Source organism: Myotis brandtii, unplaced genomic scaffold (assembly GCF_000412655.1).
Source record: "Myotis brandtii unplaced genomic scaffold, ASM41265v1 scaffold280, whole genome shotgun sequence".
NCBI lineage: Eukaryota > Metazoa > Chordata > Mammalia > Chiroptera > Vespertilionidae > Myotis > Myotis brandtii.
In genome coordinates this window covers 1474621-1486919 of record NW_005360677.1, presented here as the reverse complement: position 1 = coordinate 1486919, position 12299 = coordinate 1474621, and the positions used below count along the sequence as shown (strand labels likewise).

Below are 12299 nucleotides of genomic sequence, written 5' to 3'. Positions count from 1 at the left end.
GGCCCAGTGCATGAAATTCGTGCGGGGGGGGGGGTGTCCCTCAGTCTGGCCTGCACCCTCTCGCAATCCAGGACCGCTGGCTCCTAACTGCTCACCTGCCTGCCTGCCTGATCGCCCCTAACCGCCTCTGCCTTGGCCCCGCCACCATGGCTTTGTCCAGAAGAGCATCCGGAAGGTCTCCCAGAAGGCCTCCCAGTCTAATTAGCATATTACCCTTTTATTAGTATAGATACTCAGTGCAAAGTTCATGCTTACCCTCACCAACCTTTCCAGCTAATTTTCTATTCCCGCTCCCTTTTTTTTTTCCCCAAAAGACCCTATGTTGTACAGCCTCTCCACTCAACAGTGTGAGCCCCCTCCAGCTTTACTAAACTGCTCCCATGGCTGCTCGGTTTCTGACTCTGCTCCATTTTCCATTAACAGGCCCCTGTTCACTTTGGATTCAGTTTGGTATTTGGTATAGTTCTCCCAAGTTCTTATCTAATCGCTCTCCATTGAGAACACAGATAATGTATTATCATCATGGTAAAAACAAAATCTTTGTGGTCAGACAAGACCCAGCTCCCCCACACTAACCAGCTTTATGACCTTGGGTATATCATTTAATTTCCCTAAGCCTCAGTTTCCTTATCCATAAAATTGGGAAAAGATGTATTCTGCAGGCTTGTGAAGGGTAAATAATCTTTACAAAATGCTTACCTCGGTGCTTGGCTTATGGCAAGCACTCTCTAAATGTTAGTGTTATCAGTATTATTATTGTTGTTGTTGTTTAGATTTTACCTACTAGCTCATTTCCATCTCTGTTAGACTTTTCCCTGCATCACATAGCTCCCTGCATGGCAATTCCTGACAAGAATTATGATGTTTGATGTAAGCGGACATTAGTTCTGAACAGTTAGCTGCATGGAAGGGCCACAACTAGGAGGCAAGCCCAGGGATTCCATGCCACCCAAGCAGTTTGCAACCAGACACAGCCTCATTTATCCCATTTACCAAGGGGGAACTGAAAAGGAGAAGTTATGCAGCTCAGGGACCCCACCCTGATAGCCCACACCAGACTGCATACAAGCAACATCCAGCCAAGACTAGAGTTTGCAGCCCTGGCTCCATGAACTGTCTCCCACATCAATAGCTCTGTACCTTGCTCATTAATCCCATTCCAACATGCCTAGCTATGCTTTCACTCCTCATCCCACGCCTTTGCCTTAGTCCAGCGGTTCTCAACCTGTGGGTTGCGACCCCTTTGGGGGTCGAACGACCCTATCACAGGGGTTGCCTAAATACATCCTGCATATCAGATATTTACATTACGATTCATAACAGTAGCAAAATTACAGTTATGAAGTAGCAACGAAAATAATTTTATGGTTGGGTCACAACATGAGGAACTGTATTAAAGGGTCTCGGCATTAGGAAGGTTGAGATCCACTGCCTTAGTCCTTTGATCCAGTGGATTTCTTTCCTTGGCTTTGTTTGGCTCTGTTTTCAGTTTAATGTACTCACAGATTACCCTAGTTAATCCCCTCATACTTAGAGGCCCTGGTTTATCTCAACCCTAATTCCTTCTTCCTCTAGGTGGCTTTTACCCCCTAACTCTGATCTGTTCTAGCCCCATGGAAAAAACCATGAAAAGTAAGTCTTCGATATAAATGACTCTTCAGAAAATAGTGTCATTGGTTTATATTCTAAACCCACAAGCAAGACATTTGGGGCATGTTCCCTTACTCTGTTATCTAGATAATAGTCATCTTTTCCTGGTAAGATTATATCTGCTTAGACATCACTTATGGCTGTGTAGGAGGTAGTGATTAACTTACCTTAAAATCAGGATCTTCCATCTTCAGAGAATAATGGTTAAATCATAGTAATTAAGAGCCCAAACTCTGAAGCCAGAATACTTGGGTCTAAATCCTGCCTCTGCAAACTACGACTATATTTTTACTTGTTTTGTTTGTCTTTTGTGTTTTGTGTTGGTGCTCTTTAGATAAACAAAATAAGATCTTGATCTTATCAAGTTAGAAATATCATACTTATTAAGTTTTAGATCTTGGCCTCTGCCTTGCTTTCTCTGTCACCTAGCTTTCCTCGGCTCCTCCTTTTTGAATTTGTGCATCCCTTTGTATATCTATTCAACTGCATTATTTATCTGTCATGTCTGGCACTGTACTGGGTCACAGAAATACAAAGGTGACAAATCATGGACTCTACCTTTAAGGGTATGTATATATGCATATATAGGAGTGGGTAAAAGTAAGTTTACAGTTGAGTACATGAAACAGAGAGTGAATAAAGCTACTGTAATAATCATAACCTGCATGTATTTTTCCATACAAACTGTAAACCTACTTTTGCCAACATATATATACATATGTAATATATATATAACTAACAAACACATTCATTAAAATATTAAGGGTGCTGATATGGAGGATTTTTCAATGTGCACTGGAGCATTAGAAAAGGCCTACTGAATTTGCCTGAGGGAACACAGTGGAGGAGGGTGTGGAGAAGTAAAGGACGTCTACATGGAAAAGGTAGACCTGTTTCAATTGTGAGGCAATCTGAATAAGACAGTCTCCTCAAATAAGCTCAGAAATAGCCCCCATGTCCTGGACTCTATAGCCTATTGGACTCTAGTTCTGATGGTAGAGGCTCCCACATTGCCCTCCTGGTCTCTTTGTTGTACAGCAATCAGTTAAGGAAGCTGCTGTTATCAGTGACTCATGAGCCCTGTGTCAGAGCTCTGTGATCTTCCCTCCCATAAAAGGCTCAGTCCTTATGTTGCAATCTTTATCATATGTTGCACTTAAGTCCTCCCCTAAGACCTAAAGCCCTTCTTTGAACTTTAGCTTAGTGACCAGAGTCTCTGTTGCTTATCAATCCTGGCCAGCCCTCTTCTCTGGAATCTGGGTTTCATTTTCTATCCCAGCTGGGTTCTGCCATTAGAGAGTGATAGCCAGAATGGCCACCCCCTCCCCTAGGCCTACTGAGTTTCCCACTGCTGGGATCCCCACTTAACTGGAAAGCCCAGCCCCAACTATGTCTAGGTTACAGCTAACTTTCGACAAAGACCAAACTTTAAGTCAGGCTCTTCTGAGCCCTCTTGTTGACCAGATCTCAACTCGGTTGTCTATCCTATCTTTGGCCTGTCCAGCCCAGTTTTAGCAAAAATACTGCTAAGTAGGTTTAGTGAGAGTGTCCCATCCACCCTTGAGCTCTGATCACCCTTGACATCTGATCGAGTTCCTCATCTTCCATCTTTGATGTGTAAGTCCTTGGCCTGCCTTCACCAAGAATTCTATTAGGTTAGTTTAGCAGAAACCCCTTATCCTTGATGTTTCCTCCTAATAATTTCTATTCACTGACCCCCTTACCCTGCTCCTTGGCTATAAATCATGGCGTGTCCTTGCTGTATTTGGAGTAGAGCTTGATTTCTCTCCTCTATTGCAATAGATTTGACCCCTGTAACAATAGTGTTGAATAAAGTCTTCCTTACCATAAGTGTCAGAATAAATTTTTTTTTAACATTTGCCCTGCCCTTTGGACAATAACAATGGACAGCCCATGGGCCAGCTGCCCTTCTCGGTCTACCTTCCCTCCTTGGTCTACTCCAAGAATCAGAGATCTTATTCCAGGCTCTCGAGCTCCTCCTCCTCACCAGCCTCCAGCTGACGCATGTGCAGCAATACAGCTCAGATAGAGTTAGTCACCTGAAAATATGGACCTGGAGAATATGGGCCAATTCTATTCTAACCAACTTCACTTAACTCATTGTCAGTCAGATCATCAAAACATATGAATAATTGTAAATGGTTCTGAACATAAATATATTTTTAAAGAGCTTCCTTAAACAAAATACATTTACTCAAGGGATAAAATATCTGTCTTGTGCTCTTTTGAATAAAAAAAAGATAGTGGATGCAGATCTCTGATGCTCCAATGGTGCCATAAACAAATTCATTGGCCTGTTTTTGGACAAATAATTATTTGAAATTTTACCTCTTGGGTTCCAAGTATTTTTGTTGTTGTTGTTTTAATTTTTTTTTTTTAATCCTCACCCAAGGATCTTTTCCCATTGAATTTTTAGAGGTGGAAGAGAAAGGGAAAGACAGACAGAAATATTGACGTGAGAGAAACACATGGATTGAGATTGGTTGCCTGCTGCATGAGCCAACCAGGGCCGGTGCTGGGGAGGAGCCTGCAAGCAGGGAGAAGCCTGCAACCGAAGTACATGCCCTTGACGGGAATTGAACCCGGGACCCTTTGGTCTGCAGGCTGATGCTCTATCCACTGAGCCAAACCGGCTAGGGTTTTGTTGTTGTTAATAGAGAGACTTTATTATAAAAAGCCTCCTCACCTACAGCTCTGGTGATTTTTCCTGTTTTATCTCTTTCATTTAGCATCAAATAAGGTAAGGACTCGATAAAATTCAAAATTTACTGAATTTTGTGTTAATCTCAGGTACAGAATTTTCCTCTTGAATATCTCCCTTCTTTGGGGCTGTTGCTGTTGTGTTTTGAAGGAAATGGCGTGCCAACCATTCATTGGTTCTCATGGCTTTGCAGTGGAGGCAGGGCCTTTCCCTGATTTGGTAGCTTCCCACGCTCTTTTGCCTCTGAACTGTTTTTCTTTTAATACCGGCTGATGATGGGTGTTCGTTTTCACTCTCCTTCCACGAGGAGGCTCCGGAGTCAGATTCTTCACTGTCATACTCAGTAGTATCACTGTCAGGTTGGGTCTGATTCACCTGGCTGAATTGAGAATGGTGCATAGATCGTCTTCGTTTAAGATAGGCATTTACCAAAGCCACTTCTGAGTCAGTTATAGGAGTAAGCTGGATCTGCTTTGGTTTTTTCATCTTTTGTGGAGAGTCCCAGGCACCATCTTCGTTTTGCCACTTACGGGAAGTATCTTTGCTTGCTAACAATCAATGAAACAAATCAACAAGTTAGGCACATTGTTGGTTACCATACCTTCACATTACCTAAGAGCCTATAACATGTGTGGGCTCACTCTTAGTTGCCATTTGCCAAGCCACCACTTTTCTCCACTTACTTGCAAGTGTTGGCAGCTGACGGCATTTTCCAGTACCATACCAGATCTTCCAAATACCGGAAGGTCAAATAGATGCTTGACATATGACTTTTGAAGTTTCATGAGCCCTGATATAAGATCAAGGGGAAAGTCTCTAAACTTTTCCAGAGAAGGACCCTTTTCTCCTTTGAAGTCTTAAAGATTCACGTGTTTATATGAATGTGATTTGGGTAGCAGGAAACTAAAAAAGAATCTTTTCTTTATACAGTGGTGTACTGGAATTGGCTGGTCAATAACTTAGTTAAGCTTTCAGAAATTTTGTGAGATAGTTGTTAAACACAGACATTAGTAAAAAATTAAACTATCAACATTTACCATTACATCAATTTATTACAAATAAACATAATGCTCAAAACATTACTTCCTAATTATTCTATTACATTTTATTATGATGTATGCTCTTGAAGCTATTTGTCTGTTGTTGGGTGTTGGAAATACCACATAATGATGTGCTACTGTGCATGTCCTTCCCAGCTCCATGTTCAGTGACATATTAGTGACTTGAAATCAGTTTGGGAAGGATAAAAATCAACAAGAGCCAAAAGTCAGGCATTGTTTTATGGTTTTGTTGACTGTCTAGGTTTAAAGTGATGGAGAACATGGTACTAACCTAGATTTACATTTAAAAGTATCATGCCTATAGCCATTACATTGAGAATAGCACCTCCAAAAACTAAGGAAATATTCTTCCAGAATATTCTAAAGCTATTATCCAATTTGCCAAGAAGTCATTCACATCATTGACAACCAAGTTAAGTTCCAACATACATCTTGTTTCTTTCATATTACTCTTTAGGGAAAGTAACATTCATAATGGAACTACACTTGTTGATCAATTGCAGACATAAGTTGGCTAAGGATGCAAGAGTCTGGTAAAAATCAAGGAGAGTATTTTGTGAGAATCAGTGGTCTATATGGAATTTACCACAAAGAGTATTATATATTTTACTAGCGGCCCGATGCATGAAATTCGTGCATGGGGGAGGGTCCCCTCAGCCCAGCCTGCGCCCTCTCTTGCAATCTGGGACCCCTCGCTCCTAACTGCCCTCCTGCTCGCTCCTTACCACTTGCCTCACTGCTCCTTAGCACTGCCATGGAGGCAGGAGAGGCTCCCGCCACCGCAGCTGTGCTCGCCAGCCATGAGCCTAACTTCTGGCTGAGCAGTGCTCCCCCTGTGGGAGCACACTGACCACCAGGGGGCAGCTCCTGCATTGAGTGTCTGTCCCTGGGTGGTCAGTGTGCGTAATAGCGACCAGTCATTCTGGTCATCCGGTCGTTCCACCCTAATGGTCGCTGGGCTTTTATTATATAGATTATTTGTAAATTATGTTATATACATCCTTTATATCAGTAATTTTTTAAAAATGTATACACACATCTTTGGAGAGTCAATTGTTAAACATTTTCCAGCACATAACTGCTTATGGGTTATTGAAAAAGATGTTATTTACAGCTCATAATCCTAAAAAGGAAGCTGTGTGAAGGGAGAATGCTGAGGAATGAAAAGAACTTGAGCTTTACCTACCAGTAATTCATAGCCCCTACTAAATTAAAGCAGCTAAATTATCCTGCACTAAAGCAAGGAGCTTGTCCAATAAGCTGCCACAGGTCTTGGGGAGGCCCTATAACACGCTTGGCTGTTCACCTCTGTTGCTTGCTTTCCACACTCACAACATAGTTCTCTCATCAAAGTCCAATACTAAATATGCACCAACTCTCACCTTTACTTACTGAAGTGCTTGTCCCACTATCTTCATCCTTTTTCTTCTCAGACATCTGTTTCAGAAATATAGATTAGTGATGGTGATCTTACATCATACACACCCTCAGATCATTCACACCCTCATAGTCCCAACTAATATGTACAGATGCAAAAGTTGGACAGTAAAGAAGGCTGATAGGGAAAAAAAATGGACTCATCTGGAATGTGGTGTGGAAGGAAAACTCTATGGATACCCTGGACCACCAGAAAGATGAACAAGTGGGTCCTAGAGCAAGTTTAACCTGAAACATTTCTGGAGGCAAAAATAACAAAAGTGAAGCTTTCCTATTTTGGGCACATCATAAGAAGGCAGAGAATATAGAAGATAGCGGATTCTTCACTAGAAAGGCCAAATACGAGATGAATCGACTTCCCCAAAGAAGCCATAGGCATGAGTCTACAGCAGTGGAGCAGGGTTGCTGAGGACAGGACATTGTGGACACCACTCATTCATAGTGTCACCAGGAGTTAGAGTCACTCAATGGCACACACAATAGTCATCATAGTTGGTTGCTTTTCAGTTTCACTTCTGCTGCCCATTAGGAAGACCATACTTTGATAGCAGAATCTACCAAAATGTTTGAACCAAGCAAAAGGAACAAAGACTTGAGGGAAAATAATAATGATAAGAGGCTATAGGTTATAAAGTTTTTCTGTATTCATATTATAGAGAAATATCATTTAAAAAGAGATTTGATAATACTATGATTAGTGTTTTAAATTGTTTAAAAAAATTTTTTTAAGCCTCGCTCGAGGACATTTTTTCCATTGATTTTTTAGATAGAGTGGAAGGGAGAGGAAGGAGGGGGGTAGAGAGAAACATCCATGTGAGAGAGAAACATTGACCAAGGTACGTGCCCTTGACCGGGAATCAAAACCGAGGCCCTTAAGTCCGCAAGCTGATGCTCTAACACTGAGCAAAACCAGCTAGGACTTTAAATTACTTTTTAAAGGGCATTTTATCAAGTCACATTATCAATAATTCTTTCAGATCTTTACCTCAATTCATAGACTTAGTATCTCCTAAATCCTTCAGAAACTTTCCTTCAAAATGCAACCAAAACATACATTATCTGTGAATATGGCAACCAGAATAAATAGATTTCTCTGAATAGTTCCAATTTCAAATATTCTGCCTAATACAACATAAATGTATTTGTCCCATTTATCAGATCAGCCTCCTACTTTTTCATGCTGAAGATGGTTTTGTCAAATAATCCTATATAATAAGAGAGGAATATGCTAATTAGTCATTACACTCTGAGGCATAATGACCAAGTGCATCACGACCAGATCACAGATCAGCAGGAGGGTGGGCCAGCGAGGTACGAAGTAGGAGGTACAGGTATAAGCGAGCTGCAGGAGAGCTACAGGAGGGGGCAGGGCAGCAAACTATGGGGAGGAGGGGGGTAGGGGAGGAGGAGTGGGAGCTACAGGAGGGCCATAGCACCTACTGGCGCAAGGATTCATGGGCAGGGCTACTGGTACAAATATAAAGCTCCTCCTCCTTCAGAATATATCAAAAATTTTAGGAATACTCATAACACTTTTGACACATAATTCTTCTGGGAACTTTTCACGAGGAAATAACCCCCCAAAGAGAAAAAGTTTTGTGTACAGAAATATTCATCACAGTATAATTCAGATAATATAAAATACAAAATTCAAAAATAGACATGGTTAATTAAATGCAGTATAATTATACAATCATATAATATATAGTTGTGGAGATGATTATGGTAAAAGTATGTTATAATATGAAGAAATAAATGTTATAATATTAAGTTAAAAATCAAGATGCAAAGTTGTATATACAGTATGATCACAAGTTAGCTAAAAATATGAAAAGAAAAAAGATTTTAAAGGATTCCAGGAGTGCTAGCAATGGCTAACTTTGAGTGGTAAAGTAATTTTTCCCCTCTAATTTTTCAAATTGTCTAAATACAGAAAAAATGAATTTATGTAAAATCAAACACTTTGGGTTGAAAAGTGCCATACTTGGGTATTCATAATTGCAATCTAAGATCTTTGGCCCATTCCTTTCTCTTTTTTAAAATATATTCTTATTTATTTCAGAGAGGAAGGGAGAGGAAGAGATAGAAACATCAATGATGAGAGAGAATCATTGATCAGCTGTCCAAACAAACACTAAACAAATATATAAGCTAAACGCAGCATATATAGTCTCTGAAAGCAAAAGGTAAATGCATCTTAAAAAGTGGCAAATCCAGCCCTTGCCAGTGTGGCTCAGTTGGTTTCCCGGTCAAGGCACATACCAGGTTGTGGGTTTGATCCCCAGTCAGGGCATGTATAGTAGGCAACCAAACAGTGTTTCTCATATTCTCATTCTCTCTCTCTCTCTCTCTCTCTCTCTCTCTCCTCCCCCCAACTAAAAATAATTTCTTAAAAAGTGGCAAATCCAGAGGAAATCAGTGTGCTTCATGTTTGAGGATAATTACCACCACACTTCCATCACACTTTTACCATTACTTGTAAATAAAGGCTTATAGTTTAGCAGAGAAAATGAAGTTCAAAGGGAAGGAAAAATTCCATCCTCCTTGACTAGTCCTCATATGATTCTCAGATTTCAAATCTGGGACCCTTTAGAAGAAGCAGTGCAGCTGAACAAAATAAAAGATGAAACTTCTAAGATAATTAAGGTTTTAATTAGCACTGAATAAATTAATTCAACATTTCAACTATGCTTTGAAGCAAACAAATGATATGGCAGGAAACTTGGGTTTACTGCTCCCAAGTTTGTGTGAGATTGGACAAGTCACTTAATTTCTTTGGGCCTTATCAATTTTAAAAAGGATAGATAACTGATATCTAACTTGCTTAACAAACAGGAGACTGGACCCTATGCCAGTGGTAGGCAAACCGTGGCTCGCGAGCCACATGCGGCTCTTTGGCCCCTTAAGTGTGGCTCTTCCACAAAATACCACGTGCTGGCGCCCACGTACAGTGCAACTGAAACTTCGTGGCCCATGCGCAGAAGTCGGTTTTCGGAAAGGAGATAGACGAAACAAGTATACAAGACGAGTGTGGATGGGAAAGTTGGAAGGGGTCGACCTCAGCAAACGTACCTCAATCAGATTGAGGACGTTTTTAGCAAAGGCCAGTTTAGGAGTACCCTAATTAAGTTAATAACAATGTACCTACCTACATAGTTTAAGTTTTAAAAATTTGGCTCTCAAAAGAAATTTCAATCGTCGTACTGTTGATATTTGGCTCTGTTGACTAATGAGTTTGCCGACCACTGCCCTATGCAATCTTGAGGTCCTAGAAGCTTGGGTCACTATGACTATGACAGAAGCAAGGGAGTAGAAGAACACAGCTTAGGTCTCTTAAGTGGTCTTCATGATGAAATTGCCAGGAATCAATTTCAATTTTTTGTTAATTTTCTAAAGTAGCTTTTCTTGCCAGACCAGACAAATTCAATATACTTAGCTAGGGAGTCTAAGATACGTATAAGCTATTGCTTCTAAATCTCCTTTTGGCAAAGTATCTACCTTATGAAGCATTTAAACTTTAGATCAGGGGTCCTCAAACTACGGCCCGCGGGCCACATGCAAATACAAATATTGTATTTGTTCCCGTTTTGTTTTTTTACTTCAAAATAAGATATGTACAGTGTGCATAGGAATTTGTTCATAGTTTTTTTTTAAACTATAGTCCGGCCCTCCAACGAACGGTCTGAGGGACAGTGAACTGGCCCCCTGTTTAAAAAGTGTGAGGACCCCTGCTTTAGATGAAACTTCTTAAGGGGGAAGACATGACGAGGGAAAGAGTCTTTGATTATTATAATGGAATCCAGCTGGCATAGACATAACAAACCTCCTCCTCTCCATCTAGAGCTGATATAGCACTCAGTCTAGCTGACCACCGACAGCCCAGGGTTCTGGCTGCAATGCTAAATGATGGTGGTTTGATTAATCGTCAACCTGGTATTAATGGCCAGCAAGGATCCCATGTCAGCGACTTACAAGAGCTTGGTCACAGTCATTATATATTGGAACATAACAGTCCTGATAAACTGAGCTACCTCATTCCTAAGAGGATGGCATTTTTTTTTCTGCTAGGAGGTGGTCTAGAGTAGCGACTTTAGTTCTGTTTAGTTTCATTTAGTTCTGTAGCTTATTCTATTCTGAGAGTATGTTGCCCCATTCTAAAATCCCCAAAATATTACAACACATATCCAATAAATAAAACGACTTTTTTATTTGTAATTAAAATTACCTGGCTACACAAGGAATTTCAAGGTCATTAACCAGTAGGGAAGTTTATCCCAGCATTACACAGCATATTAACAAAGTACAAACCACCTCAATATCTCAAAATTGCAGATTTGTTATGGTGCAACCACAGACAAAACAAAAGTATGCAGTCACTAAGAATTCTGCTGTGTGAATATAATTTGGAGAAGTGTTACAATATCAAGTTTTAAAAAGCAGGATATGAAACTATACACTATAACATAAATGCCAACCATGTAAGATCAAAGATAGAGAAATGGAGAAATATATATTGTTATAGAGAAAAAGAAAAACTAGAACATACTACAAAATGTTAACAGTGGTTATCTCTAAGAAATAGGATTACAGTAGTTTAAATTTTCTTCTTCATCCTTTTCTATATTCTTGGATTCTCTAGAACAGCGGTTCTCAACCTGTGGGTCGAGACCCCTTTGGGGGTCGAACGACCCTTTCACAGGGGTCGCCTAAGACCATCGGAAAACACATATATAATTACATATTGTTTTTGTGATTAATCACTATGCTTTAATTATGTTCAATTTGTAACATTGAAATTGGGGGTCACCACAACATGAGGAACTGTATTAAATTAGGAAGATTGAGAACCACTGCTCTACAATAAGATTGTATTGTTTTTAAAACTAGAAAACAAACTTTAAAAAAGTAGTTTCATCAAAGTAAAGTGAATTTTATTTTAATGAAAAAAAACACCTAGTGTACAGTAAACATATTATTTAAAATAAAAAGAATATCCTACCCAGAAAGGAACTCGAGAGAAGAACATCAAGACCAATATAATGACAAAATACCAGAAGAGTAAGGTCCCTACTGCCCCGCAGGAGTCATCCTGCCAGCACTCATGATCCTGACTTGGAATGCTAAAAGTTAGAGGTCTGGGGGGAGGATCCACCGCCCAAAATAAGGAAAGAAGTTCTCCCATGAGGGCTTCTTGCTTCAAAAGTAAAACATGCTCAAATGGATGACAGTGGCTGGGAAGTACTTCACTCCACATGTATGACAACTTCCTTGACAACCTATTATGACATACACTTCAGCAACTGTGACAGGAACTGACAAACCTTTCTTAGATTCCTAAATTTTTGGAGATTTACTTAAATTACTTTTATGAAAGTTTATGGTCTTTCCTCATAACTTAATATAGTGTGTTCTGTCTTATGTCCCCCTAT

At 40.1% G+C, this 12299-nt stretch overlaps 1 protein-coding gene across 1 annotated transcript; it reads right to left on the bottom strand.

Annotated features, from left to right (window-relative positions):
* Positions 1 to 4399: 4399 nt before the first annotated feature.
* On the bottom strand, positions 4400 to 12052 carry SSMEM1 (serine-rich single-pass membrane protein 1). The gene is made up of 3 exons (XM_005868947.2): positions 11870 to 12052; positions 6816 to 6870; positions 4400 to 4920 (listed from the first exon to the last, which is right to left on the bottom strand). Exons 1-3 carry the CDS (start codon positions 12050 to 12052, stop codon positions 4430 to 4432), a joined length of 729 nt encoding a protein of 242 aa, XP_005869009.1. The 3' UTR covers positions 4400 to 4429.
* Between the last annotated feature and the right edge of the window lie 247 nt (positions 12053 to 12299).

Coding starts and splice junctions, on each gene's coding strand:
- SSMEM1 (XM_005868947.2), bottom strand. CDS start 12,052: ATGGGAGAACTTCTTTCCTTATTTTGGGCGGTGGATCCTCCCCCCAGA. Junction 6,871..11,869: donor TCTCTCGAGTTCCTTTCTGG/GTAGGATATTCT, acceptor TTTCTGAAACAG/ATGTCTGAGAAGAAAAAGGA. Junction 4,921..6,815: donor AAGCACTTCAGTAAGTAAAG/GTGAGAGTTGGT, acceptor ATTGATTGTTAG/CAAGCAAAGATACTTCCCGT.